Source organism: Vipera berus (genome assembly GCF_964194415.1).
Source record: "Vipera berus genome assembly, chromosome: 1".
Taxonomy (NCBI): Eukaryota; Metazoa; Chordata; class Lepidosauria; order Squamata; family Viperidae; genus Vipera; species Vipera berus.
In genome coordinates, this window is record NC_138202.1 from 157,392,388 (window position 1) to 157,409,801 (window position 17,414).

A 17,414-nucleotide genomic window follows, 5' to 3' on the forward strand; every position below is an offset into this window, starting at 1 on the left:
ACCTAGCCAATTGGCCTCTTTAGGTCACTGTGTTTTGGGAAAGGCATTGATCAACCAAATTTAGTGGTGTCGAAAACCCTCCTCAAACATTCAGTGAATTCAAAGAGGAGGAGAACAGAAGAGCTCCTACTGTCCACAACTCCAGTCTCCATGGATCATGTGGAAGGTACCTAATTGGGCTCTGCGGGGTTAAGCGGTAACTCACAAGCATGGCAAATCTGCTTCCCCTTCCATGAATTCAGGGGTGCAGATTGCCAGGGACAAGTATCAGTGAACTCTGCTCCTAAGAGCTGTAATACTCTCGGCAGTTCAGAAAAGTTGGGAAAACAGGACATGGAGCAGTAAGCTGCTGTCCTATCATTTCTCAAATCTTCCTTGGATCTCAACAGTCCCTTTAGCTTCTTGGTAGACTAGAAGGTATTTCGGAGGCTATCCATTTTGGAACATTGGTAACAGCAGAGACACTTAAGCATCATCAGATGGAGCAAAATATGGCTAAGATGGAGCAACCTGGCAGAGATGCAAGAAACTTCAATATATTCCAAGGGCAAATCCATCCATAAAGGTCTTCATCCAGGCAACTAGTAAAAGTTATGCTTGAATAATTTCACAATATAGTTGCAATGTGACTCGGGAAACACGGCCTTTGGCACTTGCCTTCTTTACAGTAGTGGAAGCCTGTAAGGGTCCCATCTGTACTATTCTTTCCCCCCAGAGACTTAGACAATCATTTATTGCTACTGTCATCAAAGTGCAAAGCCGGCTCTGATGGATTTGGAAGAAGCCACCTTCTTCCATCCATTGAATTCTCACTACGCTACGCAGAAGGTGAGCTAGGTAAATGGTGGCTAAAAGTGATTGGACCGTTCAGTGTGTCGTACGAAGGCAGCCTAAGTTTGCAGGTGGGGGAATTTCTTGGATTCAATGCTATCTGTAACAGCAGAGGGCCCTGTGGGTGAGCGTGCCTTTTTTACTCGCTTCAACTACCTTCCCAGCGGTGACTCTGCACAATGAGTGTATTGTACTATACTTTGCCCACTGCACAGGTGCATTCAGACTCAGTTACAAATTACAGCCCTTTTCAATTTTTATACCCCACAATAGCCTCCAAGTAACACTGAAATGAGTACATCCTTCCTTTCCCTTCCTTTAAGGCTGAGATTTTATATTCACTTATTTGAGACTAAGTTCCTTTTGGACTTAACACCATGTGATTGCATTAATGTATATATTCTCAATGCTCCATCAAATATGTTTTCTTTTCACTATCCGATATCCGAAAGCATCAGATTATTTTAGAGCCAGTTTGGTATAGTGGTGAATAGAAGAAGTGCTAGCCTAGAAATCAGGAGACGGTGAGTTCTAGTCCCACTTTAGGCATGAAATCCAGACTTTGGGCCACTCCCTCTCGGCCCACCCACCTCACAGAGGAGGAAGGAGTATATTATATATGTTCTCCAGCTTGAGTTACTTATAAAGGTGGGCATTTAAAAAAAAATCTAATGCCTAAATGCTGTTTATTGTTTATTCATTGCTGTTTACCTGTTCGCTTTCTGTATCCAGTGCAGAAGTTGCTTCATCCAATAATAAGATCTTAGGGTCTCGAACGATCGCCCGCGCAATGGCAATGCGCTGCTTTTGCCCTCGAGACAAGAGAGACCCCTGAGCCCCAACACTGGTTTCATATTTCTGCAAAAAATAAAACCCCTCCAATATTTATTGGCTCACTGACTTTGTTTACCATAAGAACAAAATTACAATTAGTGCGGTGAGAAAATGAAGCTACTTCATTGCTTTTATTCTAACATTCTTTTATTTTATGGGCAGGGGAACCTTCAGTTAAGAAGCAAACCGGAAAAATACCGTATGTGGTTATTACCGTAAGTCTGTGTTAATTTTGGTATTGAAAATGGCCATTTTTAGTTGAATGCTTTATAAGTAAGCCATGGAAAGTTACCGAGTGATTTTTTTTTAAGAAAATGAATGAACTTATATTATTAGATAGAATGAGCTTTAGCTTAATCAGGGTAAAAGTTGTCCAAAAGGCTCTATAGTCACAGCCAGTGACAGCAGCTAGCTGATCTTGGAAACAGTGAAGCAAGTCAGGTCTGGTTACCGCTTGGATGGGAGACCACTAGGAGACTCCGGGGCTGTAGGATAAACTGTACCATTCACAACTTGGCCTTGACTGAGGTCAAAAGCTAAGCAGAATTTTTCCTGGTTAATACTTCAGTGGGAAACCATCAGAAAGGCACTTAGCTGTAGATTCTGGTCAGCCAGAGGGCACCTTTGCTTTATTAACATTTTTCCCTCGCCAATCACAACAGGCAGGAGACAGGATTTTGATTCCCATATTACCCTCACAACAACCCTGTGAGAGATTAAGCTACGAGTGTGGCTTCCTACTCTTCATGGACACACATCAAAAGACTGATGATTAAGGAATGCAGTTGGAACGTAACAACTCTTTCATAGTTCTGAGAATACATTTTTGGAACTTGTGATTCAGTGCCTGGATTTTTATTTTTTCGTCTTTCCAGTGGTGTGGGTCAATTAGGAAACAAGCAAGAGACCCTGCAAATATTCTCAAGCAATTTCCTGGATCTGAAGAAGTGAGCAAAACGAATTGGAACTGTAATTTAGGCTATCATACATCTGTCAAAGGTGAGAAAGCCAAACAATTCACAAAAGAAGGAATGCAAGCAGAGGGCTAACTACTTAAAACATTATTGTGATGCAGAAGTATTAAGAATATTTTAAATTGGAGTGAAGGGACTGTTCAGACCAGTTCTTCTTTCTATAACATATCATTTTAAAAATTGTACTCACTTGGGGGAGTGACATCACAAATTCATGCAATTGGGCTTTCTTGGCAGCTGTTATCACTTCATCCATAGATATTTCTCTGCTGTTATCACCATATTTAATGTTGTCGACAATACTACAGTCAAACAGCACAGGTTCCTGAGAAACTATTCCTATTCTAGATCTTAGAAACTCGATGTTTATTTGCCGGGTGTCACGGCCATCTATCAGCTGTACATCAAAAACACAAAACATACAGAACGTCTTTGGTACAAAATCAAAATTTCTTCTTCAGACCTTTGCTCGTATTTGCGGATATATCTGAAATTTAAGTACCACAATTTGTGTGGATAATTGCACGGGTGTTATCAGTAAAAAAAATACATTTGCAAGCTACAAGTTCTGCAGAATCTCAGGGTTTCGTCAGAACAATAAAATGAGCGACGTGACACAACACTACCCCTTGCATGCATGCATACATATGACACTCATTTTACAATTTGTCCCCTGCAGACACCCAGGTCTAATTCTGGAATTAAAGATTTGGAGGCCTCCGCTGAATTTACCTCCATGAACAAGCAAAACCTGCAGCAAAATATTAACATGTGAAATCTATGCAGTCTACCTTCCCACGCCAAATCTTGGCCAACCTGTCTGATCTGGTCTGACTTCAAAGTGTTAAACTGGATTAGACTTACTTAGTGTTTGGATGGAAAATCATCAGGAAATATCAGGATTGTATAGTGAGAAGTTGAAAAAAACCCCCAAAGCAAAACAGAAAACAAAACAAAGGACTGGGCTGGTTATGGGACCATCTCTCCCCAGTTGTGTCCACCCAATGTGACACAAAGGATACGCTCTGGGTACTGAGTGCTAGGGAGTGTTGGATGGTGGACCCCAGAAGGAAAAAGATTAGATTGGGTCCGTCTCTGTTGGCTTATTGTAAGGCCTTGAAAATGTGGCTTTGTGCCTAAGTCGGGCCCAGGGCGTGGCACAGACCCACAATTTCCTGGTTGTGTGGGTGATTGGTTCTATTTTTTGATTGATTTGATTTTTATCCTGCCTTTATTATTTTATAAGTAACTCAAGGGGTTGAACATACATAATACTCCTTTCTTCGCTTATTTTATACCTGGTTACTACGCGTTTCATTTTTATTTGCCTTTTTTTAATGCTGTGTATTTTATTTGTTTTACTGTAAGCTGCCTAGAACCACTGAAAATGAAATAGGCATCTATATGACAACAGATAAATTATTTATTTATTATTTATAAACTTATTTACACATCTGTATTGTCACAAAGAAAACTGGACTGAGAAGTTGATTGATGGGAAATGCGTATTTACAAGGAATTAAGTTTGATTTCAAAGACGCCTTTTTTTTAAAAAAAAAGGGGGGGCTGTTAAATCTGTAGAGTGGTATTTTTCAACCTTGGCAACTTTAAGACATGTGGACTTCAACTCCCGGAATTCCCAAGCTGGATGGGGAATTCTGGGAGCTGATGTCCACATGTCTTAAAGTTGCCAAGGTTGAAAAACAACTGATATATGAAGACCAAATTACCAATTTAGTTATTAATACTTTTATGTTATCAAAGCAACAAAAGCTATTTACCACTCTTCCTTCATCAGCATCATAAAACCTCTCCAGAAGTTGAACACAGGTGCTTTTTCCACATCCGCTGCTTCCAACGAAGGCAAGGGTCTGCCCGGAATTCACAGACACTGTGAGGCCATTTAACACTTGGGTATCAGGACGAGTTGGATATGTGAACTTACAGTTGAGAAATTCAATTCTGCCATGGAAATTATCCTGATTATACAACAGCAAAAAGAAAATCCTGCTTCAGAATTTGCAAATGACTCTTAGGAAGCTAATGATGATTATTTCTGTACCTCCCAAAGCTGTCACAGGCCTCTCTTTAAATCAATCAACTGGAAGTGGACAAAACTGAAATCCATTTGCATTCAGCACAGTGCAAAGTTTTCCTATTTCATTTTCATTTGTAAAAAGTTAATATTTTGTGAAAAGTAAAGAAGGAAAAAAGGGACAATAGTATCTTAATCTGATTTTCACTTTGCTGTATTTCTTCCTACTCTAACAAATCTTCAAAGAAAGTTAAAAGTTGAACAACTTCAGTGAAAGGGCAGAGATTAGCAGATTCAGGGCCAATCAGTATAATGCACGAGATTTAAGTTTTTTTTTTTTATTGAAAAGTTTTAAAATACAGTTTTCCTTTAAGAATCCCCCCTTCCCCCTCCCTCCTCCCCCCTCCCTACCTCCCCCCCTCCCCCCCGACTTCCCAGAGCTAAATACAAGGTATATGTATAAAAAGCAATCATAAACAATCATATACTAGCAATTATAAACTCTAAAATCCATCACTCTCTAGCTTATATAGGATAAAACAAATAGTGATAATATTAAATATATATAAAAAGAAACTAAGATAAGAAAAGAAAAAAAACGAAAGAAGACTTATTCAAATGCTACATAAAACTTCTTAACCCTATACTTGTTCTGGATAAAATCAATCCATTTTCTCCATTCCATAATATAGCGTTCTTGCGAATGATCTTTCAAATAGGCCGAAATCTTCGCCATCTCTGCCAGGTCGGAAACCTTTAAAGTCCACTCCTCTATGGTCGGCAATTCCTCTTTCTTCCAATATTGGCCTATCAAAAGTCTTGCCGCCGTAATTAAATTCAACATCAACTTGGTGTCCACAACTGTGGCATCTGTAATTATTCCCAACAAAAAAAATTGCGGACAAAACTTTAACCTCTGTTTAAAAATCTTCTGCATATTCCACCAGACTTTTATCCAAAAAGCCTTAACCTTTTTACAAGTCCACCATATGTGAAAATATGTTGCGTCTTCATCACCGCACCTCCAACATTTAGGCTGATAATTCGGATACATACTTGCAAGCTTTTTAGGATCTAAATGCCATCTATAAAACATTTTGTAAAAATTCTCTCTTAAGTTTTGAGCTTGTGTAAATTTTACGTTCCTCACCCAAATCTTTTCCCACGTATCCATTGTGATGACTTCCTGGATATTTTGGGCCCATTTTATCATACAATCCTTAACAAGCTCTGTTTCTGAGTCAATCTCTATCAATGCAAGATATATCCGTTTGATATGTGCTGGTCCCTGATTCCTAATTTGCTTTATCAAATTTTCATCAGTCATTGTAAATCCATTTTTCTGGTCCTCTTTCCACCTGGCCCGTAACTGAGTATATTGAAACCAATTTTGAACAACCTTCTCTTCTCGCAAGAGGCTATATGATTTCAAACACCAAACGTTTCTTTCCAAACTGAGAATCTCCTTATACGTAGTCAGATCATGTTTGAAGCCAGCATGTATATTTTCTATTGCGTGTTTTGGAATTGCCCACAATGGTATCTTGCAACTTAACTTGTGTCTGTACTTCTTCCAAACTCTCAGCAATGCCTGTCTTAAAATATGCACCCTAAACACGTTGTCTACCTTCTTATCATACAACAAATATGCATGCCAGCCAAACAACAAATCGTGGCCCTCTAGATTTAATAACCTCCCTTGCGTCAAATTAATCCAGTCACTTATTCCTACTAATGCAGCAGCTTCATAATATAATTTAAAATTAGGCAATTTAAGGCCACCTCTCTCACGAGTATCCTGCATAATCTTAAGTTTAACTCGTGGTTTTTTCCCTGCCCACACAAATTTATTGATACCTCGCTGCCATTCCTCCAGATTAGAATCTTTCTTAAGAATCGGTATCATTTGAAATAAAAATAAAAATTTAGGCAGGACATTCATTTTTATTGCTGCAATCCGTCCCAACAAAGACAATTGCAATTTTTTCCAACTCTCCAATTCTTTTTGAATTTTTCCCCATAATTTTTCATAATTATTTTTATATAGCTTTGTATTAGAGGGCGACAAAATCACCCCCAAATATTTAACCCTTTTAACAATCTCAAATCCAGTTAATCCTTCTAAAAGGGCCTTTTGCGGTGTTGTCATGTTTTTGGCCAAAATTTTTGTTTTTTGTACGTTAACCTTAAATCCAGAAACCTTCCCATATTGTGTTATTATCTCCATCAGGTCCACAACAGAGTTCTCTGGCTGGGTCACTGTAACAACCAGATCGTCTGCGAATGCTCTCAATCTGTAGTCCTGATCTCCAATTTGAATCCCCTTAATTTTTTCCGAATTCCGAATTTTAACCAATAATATCTCTAATGTTAACACAAATAACAAGGGCGATAACGGACACCCTTGCCTTGTGCCCTTCTCAATATTACATACTTCTGTCAAACTATTATTAACTATAATTCGGGCAGTTTGTTTTTGATATAATGCCCTAATCGGTTGTAAAAAATTTTCCCCAAAATCCATTTTATCTAGAACTTTCAACAAAAATTTCCAATTCAATTGATCAAAAGCTTTTTCAGCATCTAAAAAAATTAGCACCGCAGCAACCTGGTTGTTCCTTTCCAAAAACTCTAACACATCAACTATATGCCTCACATTATTTTTCATTTGCCTACCACTAATAAACCCTGTTTGATCCCCATGAATCACCTGTTGCAGAACCCTCATCAGTCTATTAGCCAAAACCTTAGCAAATATCTTGTAATCTGTGTTTAAAAGCGATACCGGTCTATAATTTTTAACTTGAGTAGCATCTTGGTCTTCCTTCAGAATCAAGGAGATAAAAGCTGTTCTCCAAGACGGTGGCACCTTTCCCCCCCTCTGGATTGTCTGGAACAGTTCCTTTAACGGTTTTATCATTTCTAATTGTAAATTTTTATAATAGGCCGCAGTCAAGCCATCCGTACCTGGTGCTTTATCCACCTTCAATTCCTTAATTGCTGTAAAGATTTCTTCTTCTGTGATCAATTGATTAATCCCTTCTTTTTGTACTTGCGTAAGAACCGGGATGCTAGCATTTTCCAAATATATATCAATGTCTTTTTCATTAATTTTCTCCTTAGCATATAATTTAGAATAAAAATCCACAAAAGCATCCTTAATAAGGTCCTGTTGAAACACAACCCTTCCTTTATGCTCAATCTTGTCTATATTAGAAGCCCTTTGTTTTTTCCTCAATCTATAAGCTAACCATCTACCTGGTTTGTTAGCGTTACAAAAAGTGTTATGCCTGGCAAACCGCAGATTGGTTGCCACTTGGTCAGCCATTAATTTGTCAAATTGTCCTCTTAACAATTTAATAGCCTCCTTAGTCTTCACATCCTCTGAGTTCAAAATCAAAGCCTTTTCTTTTTCCTTTATTTCATTCTCCAGTTCTTTCCTCCTAGCTTCCACAGCACGTCTATGTTTATTGTTCATATATATCAACACCCCTCTCATGTATGCCTTGCTAGCATCCCACACCATATCCATAGAAGTACCTTTGTTCATATTAATTTCAAAAAAATCCTTCATCCGCTGTTTGCATTCTTCCACATTTCTCTGATTTCTAAACAAATTCTCATTTACGCGCCACGAGCGCCTGTCTCTTTTCTCCTTATCAATCTCTAACCACACTGGACTGTGATCAGAGATAGTTCTTGCACAAATCTTCACCTTTTTAGTCCTCAAAAAATAGTCATTAGTCACCAAAATAAAATCAATCCTCGAAAAAGATTTATGTCTATCAGAATAAAAAGTATAATCCTTTTCCTGCAGGTGTCTCTCGCGCCAGATATCTCGCAATTCCAAGTCATCCTTCATTTCAAAAAAAGATTTAGGCAGTCTAGCATGACTTGGAATGCGCTTAAAAGCTCCAGCCTTATCCATCTGTACATCCATCACACCATTCCAGTCCCCCATAAAAATAAAAGATTTATAATCCAACTGGGTAAGCTTTGTATAAAGTAAACTAAAAAAGTCAGCCTGTTGTTGTTGTTGATTAGGGGCATACAGTCCAACTAGAAGCGTCCTTTTGCCTTCTAACATCAAATCTATCAGTACGTATCTTCCATGCTTATCTGCTTCAATTAAATCCGCTGTTATGGCACTTTTAATATAAACAACCACTCCATTTTTCTTATTCATTGCAGAAGCAGCAAAATGCGTACCCAGTCTTGAGTTCGATAAAAACTTTTGGTCCATAGCCCTAATATGCGTTTCTTGCAAACATATAACATCTATCTTAAATTGTTTTAAATATTGAAAAACCTTCTTTCTCTTCTGTGGTGAATTTAGTCCATTAACGTTCCAAGTCAAAAATTTAGTTGCCATGCATATCCTCCCAAAGCTCTCAAAGCACTGCTTTAAAAGGGCTATCTTCTTTAGGCCGTGCTCCTCCCACTGCTTGGCTATGAGAACGTTGTGAAGATTCTGAAGACTTTTGCTGATCTTGTTCTTTTATTTTCTTTGCTCTTTTTAAAGCAGCACGCGTTACCCTTTGCTCTCTAGGATCATCCAAAGAAGTTATAGCTTGATCTCCTCCAGCACCATTTTCCTCAGTTTCATCCTCTTGTTCTCCTTCTCCTTCTCCCAATCCCTTTGCAGCTTCCAGAAGTGTTAATGGGGTTGCTTTTAAAACAGTATTGTAGAAATCACGCGCTTGCTTCACAGTAATCAACCGGTACCTTTTGCCTTCATACATCACCATCAGCCCGTCTGGAATCTCCCATCTGAACCTTATATCTCGTTGCTTGAGCTCTTGCACAAGAAATGTAAAATCCTTCCTTCTCCTCAAAATCTTTGGAGGGATCTCTTTTAAAACCAAAACTTCTTGATCAGCAATCACAACTTTAGCATCATAAGCAGCTTGTATAACTTCATCTCTGATTTCTCTTTTTGTGAAGTAAACCACCACATCTCTAGGCAACTTTCTCTGTCTGGCAATCCATGAATTTACACGGAACACTTTATCCATAGCTGCTCTTATTTCAGATGCTGGCTGATTCAGTACCACTTCAAAAGCCTCAGAAACCAGCTGCTTTAAATCTTCCTTAATGTTCTCTTTTAAACCTCTGATTCTAACAGCAAACTGCATCTGGTAATATTGGGCAAGGCTTAACTCCCTTTCCATTTTGTCTCTTAAACTTTCATTCTCCCGTACTTTAACTTCTAATATTTCATTCTTTTGAGTCAAATCATCCAATTTTTCATCTAAATCTTCCACACATTCCGCCACTTTATGCACTGAAGACAAAATGTCTACCTTCATCACGCTGAGCTTCTGTTCCATCCTCTCTTCCATTCTCTCCTCCAGTTTCTCCAATTTCTCCTCCATCTGTGCAAATTTATCAGCCATTGATTGATTAATTGATTCCAAAAGTTTATCCAGAGCATCTCGTAAGTCCTTCACTGTCAATACATCAGGAGGATGCAACGCCTGTAATGATGATTGTTGCACCGGAGGAGATCCACCACTCCGTAGAGTTTTAGGGGGAGGTTTAGCCGCCATCTTTTACTTTTCAATTATGACGCACTTTCACTAAAAGTTTAAAAAGTCCATCAAGCTCGAGAGTATAATAAAATAATCCTCTTCACCTTTTCCTCTTGCACCGCTCTGCCTGCTCCTTTAATCCATAGTCCTTTCTTCAGGCAGGGGTGGTCGCAGACGCCTGGCTCTGCTCCAAGAAGTCCGGAGCAGAGACGCCAGCCAGCTGGGAGCAACCCAGGCTTCGGGGGAATTCAATCCTTCAGCCGCCCAAGCTCCATGCTCAGGCGGCCCCGGAGAACTCTACCCCTACCTGGGGCCTCACCCCCTCCTCTTCTCCCGAGGAGGGGGCTTCAAATTCGCCCGAACAGCTGATCGGCGCTGTTTCGGGCGAAAAAACAACAGCTGAGCCGCGGGCAGCCCGGGAAGGCTGTCTCCGTCGCCGCGGAGCCACCGGAAGTCCTCCGAGATTTAAGTTTTTTTAATAAATATTTTGTCACCATTTGCAACTGTCTTTTTCCTTTTATAGACAATACTAAAAGCATAGAATCACTAAGCAGTATTGAAAGTATATAAACATTAAATGAATGCTTCATTTACAACTGTCTAACAACTGCAAGAGTTGAACTGAATCCACAGTGTAATACTAGGATTTGCACCAGAATTTTGAAGTTTTTCATTTTGCCTGAGGTCAAAACATTTCAAACAAATCCCACCGGCCAATGTCTTTAAACAGAGGATTCTCCAGTGTACAATGAGTTATACTGCTTATCTGTATTTTATTATTTAAATTGCTCCTTTCCTGGTCTCATGCTGGCTTGAATCAAAGCCAATTTAAGCATATTCTTTCTTGACTGATATACTCTGGCAAAAATTCACAAGATAGTCAATCTGGACTATAGACTATGTTACTTCCCATTGGTCAATTTACTACTGCTGGACCCTCCCACCTTTTGGTTTCTGGAGAATCACGGCCAATCACTTTGCTTCCTATGGACAGATCTTCTTGAATATACATACTTTAATACGTTTATTATGGCTCAATATGGGTGGATGTAAATGTGCAAGTTATATATACATGTATGAGTGTGTGTGTGTATGTGTGTGTGTGTTAAAGCATCAAAATGTTATACTTGGAGACACAACAAAACACTTTTTAATAAAATACTTGCTGCCTTGTTTTCAATGTCTTTTAGAGCAGTGTTTCCTAAACGTTTTGCCACTACACCTCCCTTTAGTTTCATCTTAATTCAAACTCCCAAATGAGTACAAATGAACTATGAAAATAAGACAATGAAACTGTGGGAAATGTGAATTTATTGTAGCACTGTACAACCCAAGGGCGGTACATCTCACAGTTTAGGAAACCCTAACCCTTACAGGAATCATTACTGCTGGCGTTCATTATAAAGCTATTGCTAAGCACATTTGATTTGTGCTTAGATTGTAAGCCACCCTGAGTCTTCGGAGAAGGGCGGGATATAAATGGGATTAAAATAAAATAAAATAAAGTTTACAGTAAAAAAGGCAGCTGTGAAAATGGTCTATGAAGCATGGTAAGCATTGGTTCAGCTGAGTGTGTTGTGTGTGTGTGTGTGTGTTGAGGGGTGTCCTGCTGTGAAATACACAATGAACTTCTGGGGTTAGCCTGTAACTGACTGAAGTGCTCAAACCCAGGGCATTCAAGGCAATGTAACAAGAATAGAGTAGAGTAGAGTAGAGTAGAGTAGAGTAGAGTAGAGTAGAGTAGAGTAGAGTAAAAGGAGTGGAATGGAGTGGAACAGAGCAACAGAACAGGATATTATGTCTTCTGGGATATAAAGAAGAGGACAAAAAGAGTCAAGCCACAATCACAGTGCCTAAGAGCAAATATTACACCCTCCAGCCTTGGCACCAGAGTGCCTTCCTATTGTCTTAAATATGTATTATTTGCTCAACACTGAGCTCACATTGTGCTCACCAGAATACCAGGACACGTTTGATCTTTTCCTGTAGTTTCCTGGCACACCGCACACTGTAATCTAGTTTGCTTGAGGGCGGCAGAGGACTGTCTGACCTTTGGATCTTTCCAAGCCTACAATTATGTGATTCAAATAACAGCAATTCTTTTCTTCTTACCCATTTTTCTCCAACGTCACTGTACGCACTGATTCGGGGAATCCGATCCACCAGCTGAAAAAAACGGGCAGCTGCTATTTTAGCCTTGGCATAACTTGGAGTATAAGAAGATGCTCTTCCCAAAGCGGTCCCACTAGTAACAATGCAGGAAATCACCCTGAAATCGGAAAAGACATGTTTTGGTTTGCAGGGCACTTTAAAAAAAAAAAAAGCTTTGCTGAATCAGTTGGAAAATCTCTGGTTGGGTTTCCAACCAGGATCAGCAAGTTGGGCTTGAGAAGCTAACAACCAAGGTGTAAAAATTGGAGCCTCTTATTTCTGCCTGGTCTCCAGAATTCGATTTTAACGTATGTATTTAATATTGTGAGGGAAATTATTTAGGTATCACAATATTTTATAACCTCCCCTCTGCATCCTTTTGAACATTGATTAGCTTTCACAGTCAGATATTTGCCTGTAACAATATGAGAATTCATAGATTCCGTGGTATTTAAAGAAATGATATCCATGTAGGGGTGTTCTTACCTAAAGACGTAGCTGTAGTGAAGTCCTTCGTTTTCAACTAAAAATCCTCCGTATCGGTAAGAGGCGGAATTGGCTATGAACAAAATACACTGTGCAAAGCCAAAACAAACTCCGTAAACATTCGCTTTTTTAACAGCTGCTTTGTAAGGGACTTCTAGCTGTTTCTCATAAGCATCGATAAACGTTTTCTCCTTTCCAATGCCAGCAATGGTCCTAATATTTGCAAGGGCTTCATTGGAAATCTGATTCCCAAAGAAAAAGAAAAGTCTGTTAAGGATTATACAAAAGTTTATCAACTATTGTACAGACATTTCACTTTAGAGAACTACAGACTTGTGATTTTCACATATTAAAGTGGGGGTTCCATGACATCTGAAGTAGGAATTGGCAAATCCAAAGCAGACAGCAAATCATGCACAACAGGATGAGATGGTTTCTATAGAACACTAGACTAAATACTGATTAGTTTATTGTTCCTTTGTCACCAAGAATCTGCCTCTTAACAACTCTGGAAGAATAAGCCCTGATTGTTTATGATGCCTGCTAACCTCAAAGATTAATGGAGATTCTTCTTTCTTTCTTTCTTTCTTTCTTTCTTTCTTTCTTTCTTTCTTTCTTTCTTTCTTTCTTTCTTTCTTCTTTCTTTCTCTTTCTCTTTCTCTTTCTCTTTCTGTCTCTCTTTCTTTCCTTCCTTCCTTCCTTCCTTCCTTCCTTCCTTCCTTCCTTCCTTCCTTCCTTCCTTCCTTCCTTCCTTCCTTCCTTCCTTCCTTCTTTCTTTCCTTCTTTCTTTCTTTCCTTCTTTCCTTTTGGATAATGTGTGAGGATCACTCTAAAAAGTAGTTAACCTTGGGTCAAACTAGTGGACAAGCTCAGGGGTGGGGAAACCCTATATTTAATTTCAGCCAAACTCACATTAAAATTATATTACTGTTCATGAGAAGGTTCTCCATAACAGGTTTGTTGGGATTCCAACACACTTGTCATTTCCTCAGATTGAAGAACTATCTTACTGAATAGACATGGGGATGGTTTGGGCTGACTTTGCCCTAAATGCTCTGCTTCTCCTAAACTCTGATTTCTGATTCTGATCCTCTGCCCTTCATTGCTTAGCTTCCTAAGAAAAGAGCTGACCTACTTTCCAGCTGTAGCCAGAACTGAATTAAGGCTTAACACGGTGTTAATCCAAGAACTATAATTATTCTAGAGATGAGTTGTCCTGTCTGGGGCAAGACTATTATTGTAATTGATGATATGTGGCATGAATTATTTCATCTGGGTAAGGTTCAGGCTGTCCTGCATTACAGGTATACCTTGTTTATCCCTGAATAACCCTGTCAAGCTACGGCTGACTGGCCCTATTGGTTCTGTGCTCAGGTTGTTAGCATTAGCCAGGAGTGTGCCTGCTCTTTCAGGATCAAGAGGGTGTTGTTTTTAATGTCATTTGCATTTTCAGAACCGCTAAACCAGGACCCAGGCTCATAAAGGTGCTCTGCAAACCCCTTTCCTTCTTTGTCTGATTATGCTGAAGTTCAATAAACTGAATGCAAGTTAAGGAGCCATTTCCCAGAAGTCTGGCTGGTACTGAATTTGTTTGAGAACAAATATATCCTTCGGAATTCAGAATAAAGTCTTTAAAATTATATCACATCACAGAGTTAACCGGAGGAAGGAGCGGGGACGGAAATGAAGTAACATTCAGATCTTACGGTAGTCAAGACTTCTTTTTGCATCCTTATGAAGCTGAGCGATAGTTAATGTTCCTGCATCTAGCAATATACCTGTACAGGTAATCCTCAATTTACTCACGACAACAATTAGGACCAAAATTTCCGTGGTAAGCAGGGCAGCTGCTAAGCGAGTTTGGACCCATTTTATGATCTTTTTGCCACAGTTGCTAAGCAAATCCGTGCAGTTTTTAAGGGAATCAAGCGGTCGTTAAGCAAATCTGGCCTCCCCCATTGACTCTGCTTGTTGGGAGACAGCTGGGGAGGTTGCAGATTGTGATCCCATGAGAGTAAAAGCGCCAGTTGCCAAGGGCCTGAATTTGATCACGTGACTCTGGGGATGCTACAAACAGTGATAAGTGTGAAAACCAATTATAAGTTTCTTTTTTTCTTTTTCAGTGCCCTCGTAACTTCAAATGATCAATAAACAAATGGTTATAAGTTACCTGTAGTTACCTGTAGTTTGAAAATAATTCTATTCTCTGCCTTTCTTAACAACATGGGATTATTCCCAACTGCTAGAGCTCTGGTGGCACAGTGGTTAGAATGCAGAACTGCAGGCTACTTCTGCTGGCTCCCGGCTGTCAGGAGTTTGGCAGTTCGATTCTCACTGGTTCAAAGTTAACTCAGCCTTCCATCCTTCCGGAGTCGGTAAAATGAGGACCCAGATTGTTGGGGGGCAATAGGCTGACTCTGTAAAACTGCTCAGAGAGGGCTGTAAAAGCACTGTGAAGCAGTATATAAGTCTAAGGGCTATCGCTATTGCTTTTCAGCACGAGGAGTGCATGAGTGAAGTTATCTAGTGGCACAATTTGTGAGAAAATCACTATATTCCTCAGGATTTCCTAGATGGGGACCTTGGCAGCAAAGTGTCTCAAACTAGTTTGAATTTATAAGCTGCCTTCTTAACTATTCTTGCCCTATTTTAAATTGTTGTATTCAGTTTTTACGTTTTTAACGTTTGTACACCACCCAGGGTCTCTCTGTAAGGGAGACAGATGGTTTCTAAATGTGATAAATAATTAAAATTAAAAATTAATAGATTAGCCCTTAAATTTCAAAAGTTTTAGAAGCTTTCCAGTTCAGAAACTTGTTTTACCGCTTGTTGCTAATATTGTACGTTGGTGGGGAGATCATCTTTATCGGGAACACACGGGGGACAGGTGGGAAATTGTCTCATTATAAAACTATCTCATTTATATATAATGTTACAATTAATAACTGTTTTCTCAATAAATGTAAATTGTAATGCTATTAAGAATGAATAAAAAAGGGATGAGCAGAAAGAGGGCACTTTGCCCAATTTAGTGATTCTCTTTTTTTCTGTCTGTTTTTATTGCTCAGATGTTGCAGACTGGCTGGAACCAATCTAATGCGGTATTAAAAGAAAAGAAGCAAAATCCTGGACAAGAAACTCTCAGCCCTTTAGCCTCCCCTAGGAAGAGGGAAAAAAGAACAAGATGCATTTGCACAAGAAACCCCTTGAGGAAGTGAGAGTCACATGACAGCTATGTAAACTATTTTCCCAGAATTGCAGTAGGTACCACTTTGGTGGCAAGGTGACAGCACTCCATGATGTCATGCTGGCCAGGTGAACACAGAAATGTCTTCGGACAGCACTGGCTCAATGTCCTTGATACAGAGATGAGCACCACCCCCTTATAGTTGGCAACAACTAGTCGAGTAAAATTTGCAAGGACTCCACTTTGGCAAGAAAGGCTGTAAAATGGGGCAAAACTCACTTAACTGTCTCGCTTAGCAAAGGAGATTTTGGGCTTAACTGTGATCATTAAGTCAAGGACCACTTGTATCTATGCCTTCGGAAATTAAAATTCAGAAATTAAAATCGGTGAACATCCAGTATTTCCAGCAGACAAGGGCCTCCCATTGGGTGGGTGGGTGGGTGGGGGAGAGCCCGTATGACAAGATTTGGGAGGGTCCACTCTTGAATCCAGTTTTTAGCTGCCATTTACAACTGTCCCACCCCCAGGAGAGAAGCAACCTAGAACTAAGGAGAAACTTCCTGACAGAACAATTAACCAGTGGAACCACCTGCCTCCAGAAGCTGTGAATGCTCCGACACTGGAAGTTTTTAAGAAGAGACTGGACAGCCATTTGTCTGAAATGGTATAGGGTTTCCTGTCTGAGCAGGGGGGTTGGACTAGATGACCTCCAAGGTCCCTTCCAATGATGATGATGATGATGATGATGTTTTTCAGGTTTAGAAGTGGACACTTTGAAGCCACAGATTCTCTAAGGAGCAAGCCGTCTTTCGAACACTAGAAATGGGAACAGCTGGGAAGCTTCTGCTGCTTAATAAGCTCTGTGCATGTGTGTATACACAGAGAGATAGATACAGATATAATTACCCGACAAAGGCAATTGCTCGAGCAATTATTCATCATCTCGGTCAGTCTTAAGAGTAAAACAGAAATAAAGCCCTTTACCCTTCCTGTAGCTTCCATTGCTTTCTTGTCCTGAGATGCGAAGCCAGTCAGCATTCGAGACTGCACCATTCCCGACAAAGCCAAGAGAGGTAAGAAGCAAGTTATGACTAAGCTGAGTTTCCAGCTGAAGTAGAAAGCGATAATGATGGAAACTCCGATATTGGTGAAGGCATTCACGATCATTCCTATCTGGGTGCCGGTTGCCTAGGAAAGGAGGAGAGGGAAGGGACATCAATCAGTCAATCACCAACAGTTTCTCTGACAAAGCTGGCTCTATGCAGCAGACACTGGAGAGCTCAGAGAGGCAACGCAATATTCCAGGACTGGTGTGTATATGTCCCACCATCTGCCTTACTCCATTCTGTTCCTCAGTCACTCATGTTGAAAGTCATTCCATTTCT

At 39.8% G+C, this 17,414-nt stretch overlaps 1 protein-coding gene across 1 annotated transcript in view; it reads right to left on the bottom strand.

Moving 5' to 3' along the window:
- The window catches only part of ABCB11 (ATP binding cassette subfamily B member 11), a gene marked incomplete at both ends in the record, with an annotated part of 66,460 nt that overhangs the window by 272 nt on the left and 48,774 nt on the right, over positions 1 to 17,414 (bottom strand). Inside the window, 6 exons of the mRNA XM_081339629.1 lie at positions 1,543 to 1,689; positions 2,830 to 3,036; positions 4,421 to 4,618; positions 12,318 to 12,474; positions 12,843 to 13,084; positions 17,014 to 17,217. Coding sequence (XP_081195755.1) covers positions 1,543 to 1,689; positions 2,830 to 3,036; positions 4,421 to 4,618; positions 12,318 to 12,474; positions 12,843 to 13,084; positions 17,014 to 17,217 — 1,155 coding nt within the window. The remainder of the gene's footprint in view (positions 1 to 1,542; positions 1,690 to 2,829; positions 3,037 to 4,420; positions 4,619 to 12,317; positions 12,475 to 12,842; positions 13,085 to 17,013; positions 17,218 to 17,414) is intronic.